The sequence below is a fragment of the Mesoplodon mirus genome, assembly GCF_964341445.2.
Source record: "Mesoplodon mirus genome assembly, chromosome: 5".
NCBI classification, from domain to species: Eukaryota; Metazoa; Chordata; class Mammalia; order Artiodactyla; family Ziphiidae; genus Mesoplodon; species Mesoplodon mirus.
Window position 1 is genome coordinate 65,195,626 of NC_138980.1, and position 25,651 is coordinate 65,221,276.

Here is a 25,651-nt window from a genome sequence, read left to right on the forward strand (position 1 = left end):
TTTTTTTTTGGCTGTTTATGTGGTGTGTTCACAAAAGGCATGTAATATTAATAACGGCATAAGGTAAAATTTAAGCTAAAAATAATTCACCTGTGTGTTTGAAAATCTGTACCATGGTGTCCTCCCATTTATAAACATGAAAATAAACTTGAAAAAAAGTTAAAAGTCATTTCTCACAGATTTTGGCTCTTTTGATTCCTTCACATTATTTTTGCCATGTATTGTTTTCTGTGACATGCCTAAGGTAATTACAGATTCAGTTACAGAACCATTATTTATTTGTGTGAAATCTTGCATTCCCTCTTTTTTTTTTTTTTTTGTGGTACGCGGGCCTCTCACTGTTGTGGCCTCTCCCGTTGCGGAGCACAGGCTCCAGATGCGCAGGCTCAGCAGCCATGGCTCACAGGCCCAGCCTCTCCGCGGCATGTGGGATCTTCCCGGACCGGGGCACGAACCCGTGTCCCCTGCATCGGCAGGCAGACTCTCAACTGCTGCGCCACCAGGGAAGCCCAACATTCCCTCTTTTTAATACTGCATCTTCATTCTCACTGACTTCTATTATAAAAGATTCAATATGTATTATTAGAAAAGATGTATTTACAAATGGATTAAATTTCTATGCAATTTTTGAAAACACTTAAGAATTTTGAAAAAAAATTCCTATACTTCTTCAAGATTAACATTTTTCTTTCTTTTCTCTTTGGTTAATTAAAACTAACTTCCAATTTTACTGTAGTATATTACTGAAATTATCAATCAATAGAATTCACCTCATTAACAGAAAAAAGGAGAAAAATTCTACTGTCTTCACATGGGCAGAAAAGCATTGATGACATACCTATTAATAACAAAAAAACTTAGCAAATTAGGAATACTGTAAAAGAAAACTATGATTCCTTAACCTTCTCACAAATCTCTATGAAAAATCTAGAGTAAATATAATTAATGGTAAATTATTAATTCTCCCCTAAGATTAGAGAATCAGACAAAAATGGCCCATCATTACCACTTCTAATCAGACATTATCTTAGAGGTACTGCTAGTTGATACAATATGGAAAGAAAAGAAAATATAAGACATAAGGATTGGAAAAGAATAAATCTATCCTTAATCATGGATGACATAATTACATATGTAGAAAATCCAAGAGTATCTATAAACTATTAGAATTAATATATGAATTTAGGAAAGTCTCTGAACATATAGTTAATATAAACCATCAACTGTATTTTCACATGCCAGCAACAAACAGAAAATAAAATTTACACGGACCTTTTATAACAGCACCAAAATACACCAAATACCTAGGAATAAATTTAATTATCTCTATATTGAAACTCACAAAATATTATTGAGAGAAATTAAAGAAGATCTTTTTTTTTTTTTTTTTTTTTTGCGGTACGCGGGCCTCTCACTGTTGTGGCCTCTCCCGTTGCGGAGCACAAGCTCCGGACGCGCAGGCTCAGCGGCCATGGCTCACGGGCCCAGCTGCTCTGCGGCATGTGGGATCTTCCTGGACCGGGGCACGAACCCGCGTCCCCTGCATCGGCAGGCGGACTCTCAACCACTGCGCCACCAGGGAAGCCCTAAAGAAGATCTTAATAAATGGGAGGGATTTAACATAGACTGGAAGATGCAACATTATAAAGATGTTAATTATCTTCAAATTGATACACAGATTCAATGCCATCCCAACTAAACTTCCAGCAGAATTTTTGTTTGTTTCATCCCATTTTATGGAAATTGGCAAACTGATTCTAAAATGTAAATGAAAATACAAAAAGCCAAGAAGTCTCAAGGAAATCTTGAAGAACACAAAGGCTAAAGGACCTAATTACCAGATATCAAGATTATAAAGTTCTGGAATTAAGAAAGTTAAGCACAGGCACAAAGATGAATAAATAGACCTAAGAACAGAATATTTAGTCCAGAAAACAGATACACACACACACACACACACACACACACACACACACACAGAGTCACTTGATTTACGACAAAGGTGACATTACAGCAGTGGAAGAAGAATGAATGGTCTTTTCAATAAATGGTGTGGGACCAAATGGATATCCATATGGAAGAACAACCTTGACCACTACCTCACACTACACAGAAAAAACAATTCCAGATGGAACGCCCATCTATGTAAATGGGAAAAATAAAATATCAAAGGTTTTAGAAGAAAATTAGGAAAATGTTATTGAAACTAAAGCTGCCACCTAATCCAATTCAAGAAATTTGTTTTTCTCTATGTCAAAATGACTATTTTACATACATTACACACACACATACATATATACATGCATGTATGTGTATATAAAACATTGTATATGTAATTTCCTTAAAAATTTCTTTTACTTTTAATTTAAAAGTTATTTACAAATTGAAGGGTACAATCTGAATTCGCCCATAGCCACAGTAATTCTGAATACATGAACAAAACTGATACCTACTACCTTAAGGGAAACTTTTTTTTTGGCTGTGCCATGCAGCTTCCATAATCTTAGTTCCCCGACCAGAGAAGGAGCCCAGGCCACGACAGTGAAAGCCCGGAATCCTAACTACTAGGCCACCAGGGAATTCCCCTTACTACCTTAAGTTGAGGGAAATCAAGAACATTTTTATTTCCCTATTTCAACGGATTTTTAAAAAATGGGATCCATCAATATAGACACCTCACATAATTTTAAGTTTCCATGAAAAGTTTAACGACAATCTTTTCCATTTTATTTAGTACATTCAAAACAAACAAAAATCCAATATTTGTTAGACTGTCCAAATTTATACACCACAAATTAAAACAGGTAAAGTGAGTATACAAAATAGTGACTTGTGCCTTTTTTCCCCCTACCAACATGTGTGCATCACTCTTATTTCTAACTATCGGCCATGTACTTGCCACTCTGCCACAGTTCTGTTTCAGAGAATATGGAAGAGGTTCCATCAAAACTGGTCAATTTTCAGTAATTAAAGCAGAACTGGTTATCACAAAGATCTAATTACCAAAAGTCCTGAACTACCGCAGTTCTGTTTCTTCTCCCCCATCCCTTCTAAACATGCGTGTGCAAATTATAATCTGGCATAAGATGGGAAGATGAAAGGTTAATTAAGGATGGTTTAAACTATGAGAAACAAAATGAAAGAGTTGGGAGACTTCTAGTTTTTTTATTAAGAATTTATTAGCATAGGGGCTTCCCTGGTGGCGCAGTGGTTGAGAGTCCGCCTGCCGATGCAGGGGACACGGGTTCGTGCCCCGGTCAGGGAAGATCCCACATACCGCGGAGCGACTGAGCCTGTGAGCCATGGCCGCTGAGCCTGCGTGTCCATAGCCTGTGCTCCACAACGGGAGAGGTCACAACAGTGAGAGGCCCGCGTACCGCAAAACAAAACAAAACAAAACAAAACAAAACAAAAAAGAATTTATTAGCATAAAAGAAATCTAACATACTATATTCCAGGTCACAGGTACTAGAATCAAAGAGCAAAACAACTAATGAGGAAACTACGAAAAGAACAGCAACAGAAAAAACAGGTGATCACCTGGTTCCTGAATTCTACCTCCTTTATATTAAGAGTCTGTTGGAATGAAACTGAGTTCCATAAAAAAGCCACATTGGAATGGGCTTTTATCTGTTTTTCAGAACAGTGACTTTTTTTCACCTCAGACTACAAACTAAAAATAATGTCAAAGACTTCTTAAGGAAAGCTGAAGCAAACACAAACACCAACAAATACATAGCAGACAAAAGCCTCTGGCTAATGCATTTCAAGAGCTCAGCAGTCACCTCACTCTGTTACCTACCTGCACTCTCTGCAGAGATGCTGCTATAAGGTGGAGGAGCGTCTCCTGCAGCTTGTTCCGGCTCTCCGGGCTCTTCTTCATTCTGCAACTAAATAAAAATTTCATATTTTAATGCAATCATAAAGCCAATTAGACAGAGAAAAACCTGAAAACTGGAATAGCCTTTCTGGAAAGCTATTTTGTTTTAAAAGCCTTAAAATGAGCAAATCCTTTGCGAAGTATTCTACTCCCAGGAGTTTCTCCTGAGGAAGTAATCAGACAGAGGCAAAAAAGGTAGCCATAAATGCTATTGCAGCAAAAATTAGGAACAACCTAAATACCAATCATTGGGGACTTATTAAATAAACTACAGTTCATCTCACAAAGGATTACTAAGTAACCACAAAAATGAAAATGAAGAAAATTCGATGACTTGAACAGATATTTCGTGCTGTACTGTTACATGAAAAAAGCTAAGTTTACCAAACCGTATGAATCATATAATTTGGTTTTGAAAGACAGGTATGTGATGGAAGGCAGGTCTATAAAGATAAACATCTACAGTTTACACTGGTTATCTCAGGAGATGCAATTAGAGGGGATTTTTTCCTTGTGTATATGTACGTTCTAATTTCTTGTAATGAACATTTATCACTTAATTTTTTCCGTTAGAAAAATAATCTAATAATAACAGTCTGTTAAGGCAAAGAGAAATCACAGTAAAACCAAAGTTTACCATTATATCCAGTTTGTGCATAGAAATTATATCTTAAATAATTGAGATATTTACAAAAACATAAAATTCCACCTAATTCTACATATAACCTCTGTCAATACATCTTCCTCTTCCATATCTCAGTAACTTTCTCACTAGTCAAATCTACAGCTCCAGTTACTTTAGATCACTGACACTGAAAGTGTCTTTCTGCCACTGCCAGGCTAGATAGTCTATGCAACTCATCTTCATAAACAGATATGTGATTTAATTTTTCCACTGTCACGACAGACTACAGTTCATTTAAAAGATGAACTGGCTAAGGCTTCCCTGGTGGTGCAGTTGTTGAGAGTCCGCCTGCCGATGCAGGGGACACGGGTTCGTGCCCCGGTCCGGGAAGATCCCACATGCTGCGGAGAGGCTGAGCCTGCGCGTCCAGAGCCTGTGCTCCGCAACGGGAGAGGCCACAACAGTGAGAGGCCCGCGTACCACAAAACAAAACAAAAAAACAAAACAAAACAAAAAAACCAAAACAAAAAGATGAACTAGCTAAGAGTCAGTCTATTGGTGGGCAGATGGGAATATGCTTCAGAGGTGATGGAAGTATTGTTACCTGATCTGGGTGTTGGTTTTGTGAATGTCAACTCCATTAATGTTTAGTAAATGTTATATAAATATATATGACTTATGTAGCTTTCTGTGTCTATATTTTACAAAGGAATTTTAAAGAAAAAATTAAAAACATTAAAAAAAAAGATGAAGTGGCTGAGAATGGGACTCAATCTGTAAAGTACTAACAGAGTATTTATCAGTGTAACTGACTTGGGGGTCTGGGTCCCAGCTGTGTACCATCAAGATATATAGAGCCAACTGAGCCAGTTGTAAAATACAAACCCCTCTAAACCAACTGCTTCAAAGAACTCTATCTTGAATTTAAACAGAAAAAGAGAAAAGCCTGACCTGTCCTAACATGAAGTAGATATTAAAGTAATATCTCAGCCTCCAATCTTTATGCTATTCAAAATCGGAAGCCAACAAAACCTTTCTGATTAATACTGCAAAGCATTCAACTTCAAATGAATTCTCCCAAATTTTCATCAACATCTACCATCTGGGCACATTTTTTTGAACCCTAGTTATCTAATGTTAAACCTAAGGCATTCCCAAAATAACTGCATTGTAACAAAAGATGAATTTTCCTTTCAAAAGAAAGGAAACGACAAGATAGCTACAGTAAATCCAAATCTTCCTGGGAGACCAAATCAGTAAATTATTTAAACAGAGTTCCTGGGGCCATGTTCACTTGGAATACTTTTAACAGCATCTGTAGCTCTCTAGACTGGGTATTCTCAGCCTACTCCTACCTAACCACTCTTGTATGCTGCAAAAAGTACAAAAAAGCAGCAAAAAAAAAGTTGCAAAAAGCAGCAAGAGTCAGCAGCAAAAGCAGAGGCAAATACAGACTCACTTTCAAGAATGTTGCCTTAACTTACTATAGCCAATCATGTTCTTTATTTAAACCCAGCTTGATATTTTTTTCCACCTTGATATTTTTGATTTGATAATTCTTTTATTTCCTGAGCTTGGTCAAATAATCATGTTACCTCTGCATAATTTAGGTTTTAGAAAGAAAGCATGAGAATTCTAAGAAATACAGAATTCTAAGAAATAAAGCATAAAGGAGTTTTAATGCCTGTATCTACAAGATAGGTTGCCTGTCTCCTAGCAACCTGGAAAGTGAAATTTGATCATTCCACACCAGGGTAACAGATAACAAAGCAAAGAAATTCCAACTGGCTCAGAAACCCCCATTTTCTCTTTGATGAGGAAAAAAGAAACATTTCCAGATGAAAATTTTTACTCCATTAAAATTCACCACTTCAGAATATTATTAATTAATAATTAGTAATTAATCATACTAATATTATTTCTAACTGAAAAAACATAACCAACAAAAAACACCCACTATGATTATGGAGGCTCCACATACTGGGATGATCCCAGGACCTCACTCTACAGGGTTCCCAACTCTGGCGTTTTCTATAATGCTGGTGATAAATTTAGGCTCCGCCAAGAAAGGTGTTTAATATGAAACACTACGATGTGGGAGGGAAAGAGGCAATCACCTTCAAGAAGTATTTAGTGACCACCATCTGTGTGAATAATAACTTGTTATACAACAGAAGACCTAACTATACATCTTTTTACACTTTGGGGGCATCTATTGCCATTAATTTGGCTCTGCCAGTCAAACAAGCCAGGCACTCACTAACAGGGGTGGTGGGGAGGGTAAAGGTGGGGGGGACTAGAACTAGAGTGGGCCTTACCTATAAGGCTATGAAATTGGTTACTTGGTTCCAAAATGTATTTTTTAAAATATTTCTTTATTTTTTAAATTTACTTAGGCTGCACCAGGTCTCAGTTGTGGCATGCAGGATCTTTTAGTTGTAGCATGCAGGCTTCTTTAGTTGCAGCATGCGAACTCTTAGTTGCGGCGTGCATGCGGGATCTAGTTCCCTGACCAGGGATCAAACCTGGGCCCCCTGCATTGGGACCACGGAGTCCTACCCAATGGACCACCAGGGAAGTCCCCCCAAATGTATTTTTAAGGTTCTCCTTTTCTGTCCTTGGGAACCTTTCCTGTGCAGCCCTCCCTGCCATATCCCTGGGGTTCAGGGATCCTCAGGCTCTCCCAAGGCTACGAGAATAAGTGTCACTGTCAATTTGGGGCTGGCATTGGAAAGATGCCCAGTCTCTTCTAGCAACTGGGTCAGTGGAAGCCTGAGTGCAATCTACCTGTTACAGATTCCTGGTTGTAGGGGATACTGAGAGACAAGTCTGAAAAGTGGTGGTGGGACTTTCTGCTCTCTCCCTACTGCGGGGGGTGGGGGAGGTGGTCCTTTGATTGTGTAATTGTGACAGATAATACATACCTTCGCGGCTCTGGATTCTTCTCGGTCACATAATTTTTTTAAACAATTCTCATCAATTTTATTTATCTCCAAATAAGATTTAAACTATGGTTTTTCCAAACAGAATTATACAGTTACCTATACATGCCATATAAAATACTGAGTTTAATACAAAACTATGTCTCCATTGCTGACAAAGGAATAATTCAATCATGTGAAAATTCAGATGGTCTTTCTCTTTGCCACTCCCCGGACAGTGCCCTTACTCCCACTTTCCTGATTACCTGCGTTCCTCCTTATACTCTGAGCAGACTCTGTTATGGCTCCCCAGAAGAACCCTAAAACGCTTCCACATTCCCATTTTATAAATATGTCACAATCTCCTATGGTACTTCTTAGCCTTGATCGCCCTCAGGTTGAAAAAAAAAATTACCTACAGATAGGTGCTAAAATGCTTTGTCCTCTAGATTTAGCCTGTGAAATACAGCACATCTAAAATAAAGGATGTTTTTCCTTCCTCTGTATCCTATCCATACTGTTGCTATTAGAAATAAGTATATGGTGTTTTAGTTGGACAACAGAATCTCCCATATAGAAATCATACATAGCTCCAGTTCTAATAGAAGCAAACTTGAATTAACAAGTTTAAAGACATGTAAACCCTACAGGTTTAAATTCTTATTTGAGCTCCCACCCCAGTAAGAAGGCTTCCTCACTGCCCTCCCATAAGTAGTTCTAAAGATGTTCTTCAATTTAGAAATAAGCTGTTTTTAAGCAACAGAAAAGCAAGGGCTAGGATTAAGCCTAAGTAAGGGTCAACATTTACAACTGTAAAGGATGGCAGTACCTAAAGGCACTTACGTAAAAGTCATTCTTGGATTCTATCTACTAAGAATGGGAGAACAACAAAAAAACCTACTAAACAACAAAGAGAAAAACCAAAAACGCATAAATCCACAAGAAGAGGTATCAAAATATGCCTCATAATTCACACAAATATGTGGAAAATAATGCTGAACTTATTCAGTAAGTCCATAAAGTTACAAGTATTTTCACCACGCATTTTTTTCTTGGGTGAGTCCTATTTAAATGGCAAGAAAATTCTGGTAAGTTTTAAATCCCTTCTTTAAGTTAGTAACAGTCTCAGAAAAGCCTAAACTTTAGCTTTAAATGCTATTTACCACTTCTAATTTTAGAGTTAATTTCTAAAACTTTTACTTAAAATGCAATTTTTTAAACCTCTCACTACCGACCCACTATTTCTGTGAACTCTTTAAATCCCACCAAATGAGACAGTATAATTGCCAGAAAGTAAACAAGCACATTTCTTTAGGTAAACAACTGAGTATGCTATTTTACTGTGTTGTTCAGAAACAGCTGAAGTTTGTGAGGACTATAAATTTTCTATTGTATATAGACTATAGTTTTTTTTCTGTAATTGAAGTATAATTGACATTCAATATCATATCATATTACTTTCAGGTATACATTATAGTAATTTGATATTCATATACACTTCAAAATGATCATCGCCATATCTAGTTACCATCTGTCACCATACAACGCTGTTACAGCACTACTTACTGTTTTCCCTATGCTGTACATTACAACCCCGTGACTTACTTATTATATTTTAAAACTGGAACTCTGTACCCCTTAATCCCCTTCACCTATTTCACCTGCCCCCCAACCCACCTTCCCTCTGGCAGCCACCTGGTTGTAGATTTTTAATTGTATATAGTATACTGACTATAAAATATTCTACCACCACCAAATTCTTTACATTCAAGAATAGTTCTCCTGGGACTTCCCTGGTGGTGCAGTGGTTAAGAATTCACCTCCCAATGCAGGGGGCCCAGGTTCGATCCCTGGTCAGGGAACTAGATCCCGCATGCATGCCACAACTAAGAGTTCACATGTCACAACTAACGAGCATGTGTGCCGCAACTAAAGGAGTTGGTGAAGCTGCAACTAAGAAACCCGCCTATCTCAACTAAGACCCGGCACAACCAGAAATAAATTAAAAAAAAAAAGAATAGTTCTCTGCTAAATTACAATTAATTAGGGGATGACATTTATATAAGGTAATTTTGACAAAGAGAAATTCAACAATAAAAAGACAATCTAATTTTAATAGACATTTCTCCAAAGAAGATATACAAATGGCCAGTATACATGAGACGCTCAACATCATTAGTCATCAAGAAATGCAAATCAGGGGCTTCCCTGGTGGTGTAGTGGTTAAGAATCCACCTGCCAATGCAGGGGACATAGGTTCAAGCCCTGGTCCGGGAAGATCCCACATGCCCCAGAGCAGCTAAGCCCATGCACCACAACTACTGAGCCTATGCTCTAGAGCCCGTGAGCCACAACTACTGAGCCCATGCGCCACAACTACTGAAGCCCGCGTGCCTAGAGCCCGTGCTCTGCAACAAGAGAAACCACCAGAGTGAGAAGCCCGTGCACCGCAACGAAGAGTAGCCCCCGCTCGCCGCAACTAGAGAAAGCCCATGCGCAGCAATGAAGACCCAACACAGCCAAAAATAAATAAATTTAAAAAATAAAGAAAAGAAAAGAAATGCAAATCAAAACCACAAGCTACCTCGTCACACGGATGAATATGGCCATTAAAAAAGGAAAAAAGGTAAAAAATCAAATGTTGAATATGTGGAGCAATTAGAACCCTCATACACTGCTGGTAGGAATGTCAAGTAGTACAGCCACTGCGGAAAACAGTTTGGCTGTTTCTCAAAAAAAAGTTAAACACAGGGCTTCCCTGGTGGCAAAGTGGTTGAGAGTCTGCCTGCCGAAGCAGGGGATGCGGGTTCGTGCCCCGGTCCGGGAAGATCTGACATGCCGCAGAGCGGCTGGGCCAGTGAGCCATGGCCGCTGAGCCTGCGCGTCAGGAGCCTGTGCTCCACAACGGGAGAGGCCACAACAGTGAGAGGCCCGTGAACTGCAAAAAAACCCCCCCCAAAAAAGTTAAACACAGAGTTATAAAAGGATCCAGCAATTCCACTCCTAGACATATACTCAAGAGAAATGAAAACAAATTTTCACAGAAAAATTTATATATGACTGTTCATAGCAGCATTATTTATAATAGTCAAATGGTTCATCAAATGATGAATGGATAGATAAAATATGATATATCCATACAAAAGGATGGATAGGAATAAATCAACCTAACCCCCCCCCCAAAAAAAGGTGGTAAAGTACTGATACATGCTAAAACCTGGGTCAACCTTGAAAACATTATTATGCTAAGCAAAGGAGCCAGTCACAAAACGCCACATATTGTATGGTTCCATTTATATAATGTCTCCAGAAAAGGCAAATCCAAGAGAGACAGAAAGTAGACTGGTGGTTGCCAGGTGCTGGGGAAGGGAAGAAAGGGGAGTGACAGACTGCTAATAGGGTCATGTTTCTTTTGGGAGTGATTCAAATGTTCTGGAATTAGACAGTGGCAATGGTTGCAAAACCATGTGAACACAGTAAAAATCACTGAATTGTACACTTTAAAAGGATGAATTTTATGGTATGTGGATTACATCTCAAAAAAAGAGTATTTTCTAAAACTGCAAATCTATATAATGCACATTTCATTTAAAATGACGCTAAAAATTGACTATTCCAAATCAGTATTTCCTTGCTAACTCAATGTCTATGTCCTTTAATGGGAGGGGATAGGTCCTGATCCCACCAATATCTCCAGAGCTTAACACAGAACACATATATATGAATGGATAAAAATAAAAAAGAAAAATAACACACTGAATTGTAACCTCATCATGATTTTTAAAAAATTCCTTAATATTCTCCTTTCCTGAAAAGAAAAATTAGGATCAAGAAATTAAAAGATAGTTTGACTAACAATCTGTTTTAAGAACTGAGAATAAACATCATGATTTTTTTCTACTTTGTTTACCTAAAGATAACTTTAAACACAAACAACCACCGGATTTAGACTATCCCCAACAGCAGCTCTCATGGCAGAGGGAAGAGATAAATGCAAATCCTCTTAACAGCAAAATGAAAACACAATTAAAAATCAAAATTCACCAAAGCAAAGTAATTAGAATAATGCTTTAAAAAGACAATGGCAATAAGAGATGAAAAGTATACTACGGTAAATTTCCTCAGAAAGGCCAGCAGTTCGTAAAGCTTTCTATTTAAAGATGTTTGTGGTTATCACCGTTAACATACATAAATACAACTGATAAATATAATCTGGTTTGGAAGGAGAGAAAATATTCTAACTCAGTATTTATGTTAGTCCTTAGAAATGAGAGCAAATGCTACAAACTATGATCATCAATTTGATGGCTTTTCTTCTTTTTTTCACCTGAGGTCCAAATAACAAGTGAAGGCGTACCATCCAGAGAGAAAAGAGGAAGGCAAGATAGTAGCCACTCATCACCAACTCCAACTTTATTAACAAGCCAAGGCACTAGGAGAAATAACTCCTCATCCATGAAGGCACTAAACTAGCCAACTATGGCTATGATAGTGGCATTGTGAGATTTTGGGGTGGCACCAGAAAACTGCCATCAACCTGCCAACCCCTGGGATCCACATCTTACATCCAAGTATTTTCACCACTGATGGCTTCACCAAGGCACTGTCAAGTAAATGGTGCCCAGTGTTTTCTGTCACCTAGCTTCAGCAAAATCTACAGCCAAGAACCTTCCAGGTTAATGATAAGTGCCCCCCGACCCCTTGCCATGCTTCATGATTTTATAAAGATTGGGGAAATAAGGAACAATCACATGGTTTTCAAATAGGTAAGTCTCTCTGCCCCTGAACATAATATCTTTTAACAAGTAGCATCCAACTATGTATGTACTAACCAATCCATGACTTGAGTCTTAGCTCTTCTCCACTTCTTGGTTCCATAAGAAAACTCAGTTCTTAGTTCAGTGCTCCAGAACCTACTTGGAGAAGGAATTAAACGTCCTAGCAAAGACAAGTTGAACTGGAGACTAAACACCTGGCTTGTTCCCCTTGCCTCTGACAGGACAGTTCATCTTTTGTTTACAGAATAAACAATATGAAAATAGGAGCTAGACCAGATTCATTTTAAAATAGTTTACATAAAATCTAGTCCATGAATGGTAAATACTGTTTGTGTTTTTAAAACCCTATATGTTGTCTTCTTCTAAGATACGTTAAAGCTCTAAAATATCATCATGAAAGCAAAAATGAACTCCTAATTATTCACCACTTAAAATGATATATTAAGCTACACTTTATGAAAAAAAAAATTGTCCCAAGAGAACATGGACTACAACTGGCATCTATTCAATGGTTCTTTTAAATTTCAAGAACAATTTTTTACAATTATCTGTTCCTATTTATAAACTCACAACAGAACTGAAAGGATTTTGGATTTGGCATGCAGAACATTTCTAGTCTCCATTAAGATTTTATACACACATATACACACTAATACACACATATACATGTATGTGTAAATGTATACATATAAAGACATATATATAAAGATACATATATTTAAGGTACATATATACCATACATACATATATATGTCTCTCCTAAAATCCTGACTGGTAAAACAATTATATAATGCAATATTAAAATTACAAAAGAAGTCAACCCTTTTATATCAGTACAATGCAAGGCTATCATCAAACTACATGCCTATCTAGCAATATATTTAAATTAGTTTGATTTGTACAACTTTTCTGAAAAACAGCTGTACTGCAGAAAGAGTACTTAGAATGTAAATGCAGGGACTTCCCTGGTGGTCCAGTGGTTAAGACTCCATGCTCCCAATGCAGGAGGCCTGGGTTCAATCCCTGGTCAGGGAACTAGATCCCGCATGCCACAACTAAGACCCGGTGCAGCCAAAAAAAAAAAGTAAATGATATTAATGTAGATACATAACCTACAGGAGTAGAATTAGATGTAAATATGTTGTGATTCATGCTTTCCATTCTCTCCATTGCCTTTTCTTCTGCAATAGCCCACAACAGCCTTCCTCATGGATAGTCAGAAATTTGAATGATTTCATTCAATGAAATTTTACCAGGCACTATTACATGCCACAATCACACCAATTTGACTATTTCCTCTTAATATTCCTGAAAGAACACTTCCATTTTTTCATTAATTTACTAGAAAGACTGGTTGCTATTTTAAGCCATAATAGTATTATTGAGGCTGATAATTTGGGATATTAAAAAGTTAACTTGATGAAATTTGTTAAATGATGCTTTATTGTACAATTATTAAGATCAACATTTGTCAACATGGACAAAATAACTTTTCCATTAAATCTATTGACAGAAGCATTATTCCTATATACCATTATAATAAAATGCCAAAGGAAATTCTGTCTTAGGTACAGTTACTGGTTTCTTCTGGGCTCTACTTGTTTTTCATATGTCAGTATTTTCTATTCTGTGGTCAGCTTAGTGTTTGGGTCATCACAAGGGATGGCGTATTTTTATCAGCAAGTTCCTGGAGAAGTAGTACATATCCATCTTACAGATCTTCAAAAGTGAACTATCAATTTCTTCATTTATTGTTAGCTTTTTTGTGCACAAGGACATGAAGATGTTCACCCACATGTGCTTCTCAAATTAAGAACTTTTATTCATTCAAAAGACCCTACTGAGAGAATGAAAAGACAACCCAGAATAGAAGACATATTTTCTGGACAAAGGACTCATATCCAGAATATGGTTTTTAAAAACTTCTAAAAAGCCATAACAAAAAGGAAAACACCGAACTGAAAAATGGGCAAAAGTCTTGAATAGACACTTCACAAAAGAAGATAGCCAAATGGCTGATAAACATATTTAAAAAGTGCTGCATTTCAATAATCATCACAGAAATGCAAATTAAAACCACAGATAATAGTTAAAATAAAAAAGCAGAAAATACAAAATGTTGTTGAGGGTACATAACAACCAGAACTCTCAAACTGGGAATGTAAATTTGCAGAACCACTTTAGAAAACTGTTTAGCAACATCTACTAAAGATGAATTCATACATACTGTATGACCCAGAAATTCTACTCTAGTTATATATCCTGACAGAAACACACATGTTCACCAAAAGACATACCAGGATGTTCAAAGCAACAGTATTCATAAAAGTGGAAACTACCCAAATGCCCATCAACAGCAGAATGGGTAACTAAATTATAACTTCACACAATGGAATATTATACAGCCATGTGAATGAATAAACTGTAACAGCAGCAAGGGTGAACCTCATAAACATAATGCCGAGCAACAGAAACCAGACACAATAGCATTTACTGTACGATGACACTTATGTAAAGAGCGAAACCAGGCAAACCCAGTCTGCCAGCTGAGTGGTTACCCAGGGAAGGGACACAGTTGGAAAGGCACATGAAGGGAGCTTTTGGGGTGCTGGTAATGCTGTTGCTTGATCTGGGTGCTAGTTAACGTGCATGTTCAGCTTGTGAAAATTCACTGAACTACAATACACATTTATGATTTGTGCATGTTTCTGTACGTAAATCATACTCACTAACAGTTCCAGAAGGGGAGAAAAGGAGACTGGCAGAGGATTTGTGAAACCGAGTCCCCCTAAAACTGAGCTCCCCTGCTCAGTTTATGATTAATCTCTCCAAAACTTTATTTCGTTTCTGGTTCTGCCCCTGTTCGTCTCAGGATTCAGGGCTATCAAAGAAAAGGGGGGAATGAAACCAAACAGGACCCTGTGGGGCCTTCCCAGGTACAAAAGCCCCTTCTTGTCCTTTGTTTCTTTTTTTTTTAATTTTATTTATTTATTTTTGGCTGTGTTGGGTCTTCGTTGTTGTGCGCAGGCTTTCTCTAGTTGCGGTGAGCGGGGGCTACTCTTCGTTGCGGTGCGCGGGCTTCTCACTGCGGTGGTTTCTCTTGTTGCAGAGCACAGGCCCTAGGCGCACAGGCTTCAGTAGTTGTGGCTCGCAGGCCCTTGAGCACAGGATCAGTAGCTGTGGCACATGGGATTAGCTGCTCTGCAGCATGTGGGATCTTCCCGGACCAGGGCTCAAACCCGGTGTCCCCTGCATTGGTAGGCGGATTCTTAACCACTGCTCCACCAGGGAAGCCTGTCCTTTGTTTCTTGTTTGCAGAAAGAAAGGCTTTAGTCTCCAAGGCCATCTTGGAAGTTTCAAAGAGCAGGCTCAAGCCGTTAATGATTAGGACAATAGAGTCACAGGACTCCTAGTTCCTCCTGAAGGGATATAGATAACAATCTGATGCATATCTTTTGAGCTGTTCAGCAGCAACTAAGACCCTCACCTGTGGAGCACAGTGACTATGAGCTTTTGGCAGTAGAGCCCAAATTGGTTGTAACAAAAAGGTTGAGATTCCCAAAGTATCACTGTTACCTCACCACCAACCAGTCAGAAGAAGGTCCAGGAGCTGATCACATATCCTACAACCCTCTTCCCTAACACCTGTCTTTAAAAACCCTTGCCTGGGACTTCCCTGGTGGCACAGTGGTTGAGAATCTGCCTGCTAGTGCAAGGGACACAATCCCTGGTCTGGGAAGATCCCACATGCTGCGGAGCAACTAAGCCCGTGCACCACTACTACTGAGCCTGTGCTCTAGAGCCCACAAGCCACAACCACTGAGCCCGCACGCCACAACTACTGGAGCCTGCACACCGCAACTACTGACCCCATGTGCCGCAACTACTGAAGCCCGCATGCTCTAGCGCCCGCGTGCCGCAACTACTGAGCCCATGTGCTACAACTACTGAAGCCTGTGCACATAGAGCCCGTGCTTCACAACAAGAGAAGCCGCCACAATGAGAAGCCCACGCATGGCAACGAAGAGTAACCCCTGCTCTCCACAACTGGAGAAAGCCCGCGTGCAGCAACAAAGACCCAACGCAGCCAAAAAAAAAAAAAACCCTTGCCTGAAAGCCATCAGACAGTTTGGGTCTTTTGAGCATAAGCTGCCCAGTTCTCCTTGCTTGGCACCTTCAAATAAACCCTTATTTTGCTGCAAATACCCGCTGGCAGAGTTTGGCTTTCTGTGCCACAGGCACACGAGCCCTTGCTGGGTTAACAGTGTAGACTGTGAGCCCTCTGCAGACTGGGACCTTCACATGGTTCACTGCTGTATTCACCCCAGCACTTAACAGTGAGTGGCATATCATGGATACCTTATTAGCACATGTTGACTAAAGCAAGCATGGAGGTGTAGCTTTAACAGAAACCTACCTGAAGAAATGGCAGCTAATCTTAATGCCATCTTGACTTACTAGTTCACATTTATCTAAAGTATTCATATTACTTTACAAATCACCAAATAGTATAAGGCTAGGTATGGAGCCACATGTAGATGACTGCTGTATCTGTGGAAGGGACAGTGATGATGATTCCATGAGTGATCAACAGCAGGTGGCATCCCCATCACTACTTCATGCTTCATAAGGTACTATGCATTACATTCATCAACACTATGGTTCCAGGCGGTGGCGTGCAGACGGGGCAGGGCAGGGCACGCGCAGCGGCTGTTCAGGGACCATTGGGGCAGGCGGCGACAGTGCGTGCTGCGGGCAGTGAGTGTGGAGGCGCGGACGCGTGGCGGAGCTCAAGCTGCTGCAGCTGCTGCCACCGCTGGAGGAACCTTGATCCCTGCGCTCCGGACACCCCGGGTCTCGCCATGGGTGACCAGTTGACTGAGGAGCAGATCGCAGAATTCAAGGAGGCCTTCTCCCTGTTTGACAAGGATGGAGATGGCACCATCACCACCAAGGAGTTGGGGACAGTGATGAGATCCCTGGGACAGAACCCCACTGAAGCCGAGCTGCAGGACATGATCAATGAGGTGGACGCGGATGGGAACAGGACCATTGACTTCCCGGAGTTCCTGACCATGATGGCCAGAAAGATGAAGGATACAGACAGCGAGGAGGAGATCCGAGAGGCCTTCCGTGTCTTTGACAAGGATGGCAATGGCTACATCAGCGCCGCAGAGCTGTGCCACGTCATGACGAACCTGGGTGAGAAGCTGACTGATGAGGAAGTGGATGAGATGATCAGAGAGGCTGACATCGATGGAGACGGCCAGGTCAATTACGAAGAGTTTGTACAGATGATGACTACAAAGTGAAGGCCCCCGGGCAGCTGGTGATGCCCGTTCTCTTGATCTCTCTCTTCCGGAGTGCGCACTCTCTTCAACACTCCCCTGGGTACCCCGGTTCTAGCAAACACCAATTGATTGACTGAGAATCTGATAAAGTAACAAAAGATTTGTCCCAAGCTGCATGACTGCTCTTTCTCTTTCTCCCGAGTCTCCTTCCATGCCCCTGCCATCTCTTCCTTTTGCCCTTCCCCCTTCCATTCACATCTTCCAAGGCCTGATGCATTCATAAGATGAGCCCCCCCAGTCCCCTTGAGGGGGGGATCCTGCCCTCCTTCTCCAGCCCAGGTGGCTCTCGTCTGTCTCGGTTTGTTTCTTTTCATATGTCCTCTTATATTTTGGGTGCCGGGTGTCTGCCAGCCCTGTCCCGGGACCTGCTGGGGAGGGGCCGAGGCCCTCTGGAGGGCGGGGCAGGAGAGCACGCCTTTCGTCTTTCGCTGTTGCATGCGACCAGCCCTGTGCTGATCCCAGCATCCTGTTGGGGCAGGGGTGTTGAGAGAGGCATTCCAGAAGGACTGAGGGTGGGGGGGAGGTTCGAGTTGTGGTGTTGACTGGATGTGGCCCAGGAGGGGGTCAAGGGGTAAGGGAGGCTTGGAAGCGGGCATTCTTTTACCACTTGAGGAGGCCGGCTCATAGAAGGGGTCCGAGAGAGTGGACAAGGCTCAGATCCCATTGGCTGCTCTTCTGAAATCATCTGATTGGCTTCCTGAGGAGGGGCTGAGTGGGGCTGCTCCCTGGACCCCCCTGCACATTGTCCAGCCCGTGCTCCTGACGCGATCTCAAGCTGTCCTGTAAATACCTGGTGCTAACATCCCGTGCCGCTCCCTCGTGACGCCCCTGCCCACCCGCATCAAGGTCCCCTCGTCGGAATGGACGTGGGGATGGCCGCTTTGTAATATGCTGGTTATCCTTTCTTTTTCTTCATGCCCCTTAAAGCTTTAATTTTGTCCAACACCATGCTGGGCTAGCTAAGGGATGGAGAGAGGGAAGATGTGCCCCACCACACTCTGAAGAGAACATGCCTGCAGTAAAACAGTTCCATCGGCCAGCTGCCCTGGAGGGCCAGCGGCCACGGGCAGCTCTGCTTCCTGCTCCGCCGGCCCCTCCTGCTCCCCTGTGGTGACTTGGCTGGCTCCGCGACCTTTGTGCTGTCTCTGTGCCCGCCTCTCCCCTCGCCCACCTGCCTGCCCTCACACTCCCCGGCCGAGAGCATGATCCGTGACCTTGCTTCTGATTTTCGCCTCTGGGACAATTCAGTCAACAGTGGGCAGTTTGGTCATCTGGATTTTTTTTTTTTTCTCCCTGTTCATTTCATCTGCCCTCCGCTCCCCCTCCCCAGCCCCAGGTTGATCAAATGGCTTTTCCTGGGACCTGCCCAGCTTTGAGAATCTCTTCTCATCCCCACCCTCGGGCACCCAACCGCCGGGGGAGGGAAGGGGAGGGATGGGGCATAGTGGGAGACCCAGCCGAGAGCTGAGGGTAAGGGCAGGTAAGCATGAGGCTGTGGATGTTTTCGGAGTGTTTGGTTTTTTTTTTTTTAAACTGGGAAATATTGTGTTCAGTTCAAGCTGTGAAGAAAAATATGTATCAATGTTTTCCAATAAAATACAGTGACTACCTGAAAAACAAAGAACAAAAAACAAAAAACACTATGGTTCCAGAGTTACCTATTTTAAAACGAAATGGTAACAAGAGTATAAGAAACACAAAAGAGAAACAGACCTCTCCAACCTTCAGCTCTTAGGAAATAAAACATTTAGCATAGTGTATTGGGTACAAATAGGTATTCAGTAAATGTTTGTGGTACATACGAAGGAAAATTGGTATTTTGATTGATCACACTAATTCCTAGAAAGTTTTCCCTTCTAAAAACTACCAATTGGCATATCCAAAAAATGGAATATTCTACATTAAAATGATAGTAAAGGGACTTCTCGGGTGGTCCAGTGGTTAAGAATCTGCCTTCCAATGCAGGAGACATGGGTTCAATCCCTGGTCAGGGAACTAAGATCTCACATGCCACAGGGCAACTAAGGCCACACGCCACAACTATTGAGCTCACGTGCCACAACTAGACAGAAGCCCGTGCACCACAACTAAGACCCGACGCAGACAAAAATAAATATTTTTGAAAAATAAGCATGATCATAATTTCAAAAATAATAAGATAGTAAAGTCAAATGTACAGCCCCAGAAAGTGACAGACATGCCTAGAATCCAGAGACTCATTCTGACTGCAGCCTGCTTGGCTCTGCTAGCCCCATGAGCTACCAGAGCTCTCTCAGCTATGCTTGCTTATTATTATTATTATTATATGATGATGATGATGATGATGATGCCTGGAATACAGTATACTGGGACAGAGATTACGGATGGGGAAAGGTATTCTATTCAAGAGGCTGCCTTAACTTGGGCCTGGTCATGAGGTCCCCTTCTCCTGCAAGAACGAGAACCAAGAGGGAGATGCATTAAGTATTTTATATCCGTCCCTTCACCCCATCAGAGAATGCTCCAATATGCAAGTGTATAATTGCTTGCATTTTATAATTAACACCGCTCAAAGAACATGTCAGGCCATGACTGATGTTTTTTACCTCACTAAGTCTAAAGCTTACCAAAGAAAAGACCATCAAAAGAAGTAATTACAATCATAATTTTCCAGTTGAAGATTAAACACACACATTTGCCTCTTATACCTTCCAAAATCCTCTCAAATGTAAATGTTACTAAAGTTTTATTAAATTTGAAGCAAAAAAAAATTCAAAATCGATTAACAGGAGACGAAGCAGCAATAAATCCTGCAAGTTAGAAGCAGGAAGACAGGAAACAATGTACACAGCAGACCCAAGAAACCTGAATCCTAACCCAGAAAGCAGAAAATCAACCTGTCTTGCACTATACCCTCCAAAGGCTCAAGAATCAGTGGTAGCAGGTACCAGCAGAAATAAGAGTGAAAATGAGATTTAAAAGCAGAAAGGGAAGTTGGAGATCCAGTTATTCATTCATTCATTCATTCATTTATGGCTGAGTTGGGTCTCTGTTGCTACGCGCGAGGTTTCTCTAGTTGCAGCGAGCGGGGGCTACTCTTGGTTGCAGTGTGTGGGCTTCTCATTGCGGTGGCTTCTCTTGTTGCGGAGCACGGGCTCTAGGTGCGTAGGCTTCAGTAGCTGTGGCACGTGGGCTCAGTAGTTGTGTCTCACGGGCTCTAGAGCGCAGGCTCACTCGTTGTGGCGCACGGGCTTAGTTGCTCTGCGGCATGTGGGATCTTCCCGGACCAGGGCTCGAACCAGTGTCCCCTGCATTGGCAGGCGGATTCTTAACCACTGCGCCACCAGGGAATCCTGGAGACCCAGTTAAACAAACATAGCTCCCGGAATCCCCATTAGAAGACTCTCTGGAGAGACTGAGGTGGAGAGGTCTGGACTGGAGACACCAGATCTTAGGAGGAAGAACAGCATATCAGAAAAGAGTGATTAAGTGAGAGGTTTATGTACTAAACCTTGAGATATCCCAGTCTTCCTCCGCCAATCAGCTCCCAGAACAGTAACAGCCAGGCCTATCCTCTGGGGAAACTGACCAGCCCAAGAAGAAAGATCTAAAAACACTGTCACTCAAAGAAACAACCTAGTTAGATTAGAAAGCAAGAAGCCCCCCCGCAAGAAGTTCCATCAAGCATACTGAGCTTCCAAACTGCTTTACTCATTGTGCACTCTTAACCAAGCAGGCAAAGATCACCACATACTTCTAACTAAAAGGTCATAAAAGACCAAAGCAAAGAGAATAAATGCAACACGGAGGAAAGAACTATGCAGGAAGGTGTAAACTTTAAAAGGAAAGAAAAAAACTTTCTGTAATCTCAGAGAAATAAGAGAAAAAAAATTAAAACCATAAAACGAGGACAGTGTGCTACTAAAATAGGGGGTAGGGATAATTAAAGAGTTTTTGAAAATTAAAAATAACAGATTAGGGCTTCCCTGGTGGCGCAGTGGTTGAGAGTCCGCCTGCTAATGCAGGGGACGCGGGTTCGTGCCCCGGTTCGGGAGGATCCCACGTGCCGCGGAGCAGCTGGGCCCGTGAGCCATGGCCGCTGAGCCTGTGCGTCCGGAGTCTGTGCTCCGCAACGGGAGAGGCCACAACAGTGAGAGGCCCGCGTACGGCAAAAAAAAAAAAAAAAAAAACAGATTATTAAAATTTTATCAAAGAGTTAGAATATAAAATTGAGAATCTCTCATAGAAAGTAGAGAAAAACAGGTGAAAATTGAAAAGAGGTTAAAAAAAATTTTAAGGGACTTCCCTGGTGGTCCAATGGTTAAGACTCCGTGCTCCCAATGTATGGAGCCTGGGTTCGATCCCTGGTGGGGGAACTAGATCCCACGTGCTGCAATTCAGACACAGCGCAGCCAAATAATTAATTAATTAATTAATTAAAAATTAAATAAATAATAAATAATTTTAAAGAATCAGTACAAAAGATCCAAGGAGAGAAGGAAAAAAAAATTAAAGCAGAGAAAAAAAAATCAAACAAACACTTTTTAAAATTTCCCAGAACTAATGGACATGAGCTTCTAGACCGAAAGGACCCACTGAGTGTCTAGCACAACAGATGTAAACAGATCTACACCAAGGTACAACATAGTGAAATTTAACAACACTGGGGACATAAAGAAGCTCCTAAAGGTTTCCAGAGAAACAGAGAAAGTAGGCCACATTTAAAGAATCAGACATCACAATTGGCTTCAGTCTTCCTAATAGTGGAACCTAGAAGGCAATGCAACAAATGGCTTTCAGACTTCTAAAGGAAAATGTTTCCAACCCAGAAGTCGAAGTAAGGGTGAAGATTAAAAAAAAAAAAAAGTTTAACCCCCATGCATTCTTCCTCAGAAAGATACTGGAGTGTATGTTCCATGGATATGAGACAATAAACCAAGAAAAAAAAAGATGTGAATCAAGGGAAAGGGCTTCAATTTAAAAAGTTGGAAAAGGAAATCCCTAGGATAACAACTAAACAGCAGACCTTGAGAACAGCCTTCTAGAACAAGTCAAAAAACCAGGAAAGAGCCACACACACCACCCCAACAATGAAATCAATAAAATATCTGATGTGTTTGAACATATCAAAAAACTATTAAGAGGGAATTCCCTGGTGGTGCAGTGGTTAAGAATCCGCCTGCCAATGCAGGGGACACGGGTTCGAGCCCTGGTCTGGGAAGATCCCACATGTCACGGTGCAACTAAGCCCGTGCACCACAACTACTGAGCCTGAGCTCTACAGACTGCGAGCCACAACTACTGAGCCCACGAGCCACAACTACTGAAGCCCGCGCCCCTAGAGCCCGTGCTTCGCAACAAGAAGCCACCGCAATGAGAAGCCCACGCACCACAACAAAGAGTAGACCCTGCTCACCGCAACTAGAGAAAGCCCGCGCACAGCAACGAAGACCCAGCACAGCCAATAAATAAATTAATTAATTAAATAAATCTAAAAAAAAAACCAAACCCAAAAACCATTAAGATTATTAAGTGAGAGTCTGAGGATGAATTCATGTTAATAAGCAATTTATGATACATACCTAGAAAATTAGGCAAACAAAAAAATTTGTTGTTAACTTTAGGGAAAATAAGGTACTGTCAGGCAAGGAAAAGTAACCACAGCATACAACGTATTACTGTAAATACTGAATACTGATCTAACTACACTGTGGATATAACTATACTAGAAAAATGGAGAGACAGGAAATGGGAGTACATGCAGTTGTGGGAGGGTGGTAAAAGAGAGCTAAATCCTTAAATCAAGAAGTAACACCCTATAAATGTTTTTTACCTTCACAGATAACAGCGAAACAGCAAAAGAAAGAGCTAAGAAGCAGGCAAGTAAGCAGGAGACTGCTGTTTTGGGTAATAAGCCTGTAAGATCTATCTGACTCTAACCTATGTGTAAGTATAACTATATGTAAGATATGAAAATAAATAAAAAAAAGATTAAAATGTGATTACAAAATATGTCATGAAAGAGTAATCTCGTATTCATGGGAAACTAACCTTACTGGGGGAGAGGGGAGGTACTCAAACTCCCCTTAGGACAGACTACCTAAACTGAGAGGGGAGCTGGGAAGAAGGGAGCATTCCAGGTAGAGGAAGCAGAGCAACAGGAGACCTCCTGGCCAGAGAAGGTGATGTATTCCACGAAGTGGAACAAGTTCCCCAGGGAAACAACAAATCATGAGAGTCCATCTCCACCCCTTCTCCCAAGTCCTGGTCTCCCCCATCTACCTCTTACCTATCCTTCAAGGCCAGGCTCAAGTTACATCTTCTCAAAGGCTTCCTAAGAAGTCTCTGGAAGTAGGTGATCTCTTCCATCTCCAGATAATGCCTTTTATCTACTATCTTATTTTCTGAATTAATATAATTAATATTGTATCAATACCATAATACATTCTCATGGATTGAAGTCACTCAACAGGTATTTAGTGAATACTTACTATATGCATCAAATTGTGCTGGGTACTAAAAGTAAGGGAGGGCTTCCCTGGTGGCACAGTGGTTGAAAGTCCGCCTGCCGATGCAAGGGACACGGGTTCGAGCCCCGGTCCGGGAAGATCCCACATGCCGTGGAGCGGCTGGGCCCATGAGCCCTGGCCACTGAGCCTGCACATCCAGAGCCTGTGCTCCGCAACAGGAGAGGCCACAACAGTGAGAGGCCCGCGTACCGCAAAAAATAATAATAATAATTTAAAAATAAATAAATAAAAATAAAAGTAAGGGAAAGAAGAAAAGGAAGGGAAGATGCGAAGGAACGAGGACAAACGAAGCAGCAGTCTACAGGCACTTAGTAAACTTTTAATTAGGAAGGCCCGTGGCACATCCTTTTGCATTCCATAATATTTAAACATGCAAGCTGGCACTTCATAAATGCCTTATTACGTAGATTACAAATGGCTCATAAGATGAAAAGTCTTTGATGAATGGAAGCTTGACACTTTAAAAACCAAGATACAAATTTGGGGGGAGAAAAGTATACTCTATACATAAGACAAGCATAAAAGTAACATTTTCATAAGAATAAACAGCACAGAGCGATTTTTAAAAATTCTTTTTTCTAAGATTCCTAGGCTCACAAGGAGAAAACTTGACAAAAATACAGAGAAGAAAATAAAAACCACCACAATCCCATCTTTCAGATATCCTTCCAGCCTTCTGGGGGAATACAAATCATCTTATAACCTTTTTCACTCACTACATAGTAGAATTTACCTTCATCATTAAATATTCTTTTGTAATATCACTGTAGTATTTGTTTTTTTTGTTTGTTTTTCTTTTTTTCTTTTTGCGGTATGTGGACCTCTCACTGTTGTGGCCTCTCCCGTTGCGGAGCACAGGCTCCGGATGCGCAGGCCCAGCGGCCATGGCTCACGGGCCCAGCCGCTCCGCAGCATATGGGATCCTCCCAGACTGGGGCACGAACCCGTATCCCCTGCATCGGCAGGCGGACTCTCAACCACTGCGCCACCAGGGAGGCCCCACTGTAGTATTTGAAAGTCAGTCTATATTTTTCTCATGGGAAAAAAAGTTCACTTCTTAGAAATAACTACAGCATTAACTAGGTACAGCTAAATAACAGTTAGAGCAACCTGCTAAGAGAAATACAAAATCAGTGTTAAAAAGGTATACCCTGGAAATTGTTGAGATCCTTTCAAACACAATTACAGATTCTCACTTAAATATCTTCACTAAAATGTGAAGTCCTAAATATAAAATGGCATTTGGATTACCTTAAACCTGATACATAAAAAATAATATATTTTAACCTTCCAAATAATGGTGAAGCTAATATAATAAGCCAATGATTACCTTTCATGCCCAGCATAATTTGCCTTTTCTCCACCTCGACTCAGCTAGTCATTTTAACCAGAGCTGAATGGTGACAAGATGGCTGTAAAGCTTACAACATCACATAACTGTGATCACCTCAATTAACTCTCTCACCTAAAATGAAATTGGACCAATGTGTTTGACAGCATTAATGCTACCCACCCTCACATGCATGACTGAGTAGAACCGATTTTAAGTATGTACACTCTAAAATACTATTACATCTGAAAATGCAA

At 41.0% G+C, this 25,651-nt stretch overlaps 2 protein-coding genes across 2 annotated transcripts in view; one reads left to right on the top strand and one right to left on the bottom strand.

The window, feature by feature from the left end:
- NDFIP1 (Nedd4 family interacting protein 1) overlaps nt 1-25,651 on the bottom strand; it is a 55,137-nt gene that overhangs the window by 17,682 nt on the left and 11,804 nt on the right. Inside the window, exon 2 of the mRNA XM_082623991.1 lies at nt 3,803-3,890. Coding sequence (XP_082480117.1) covers nt 3,803-3,890 — 88 coding nt within the window. The remainder of the gene's footprint in view (nt 1-3,802; nt 3,891-25,651) is intronic.
- Nucleotides 16,906-17,957, top strand: LOC309803874 (calmodulin-alpha-like). The gene has a single exon (XM_082620715.1). It carries the CDS (start codon nt 17,067-17,069, stop codon nt 17,514-17,516), a length of 450 nt encoding a protein of 149 aa, XP_082476841.1. The 5' UTR covers nt 16,906-17,066; the 3' UTR covers nt 17,517-17,957.

Coding starts and splice junctions, on each gene's coding strand:
- LOC309803874 (XM_082620715.1), top strand. CDS start 17,067: ATGGGTGACCAGTTGACTGAGGAGCAGATCGCAGAATTCAAGGAGGCC.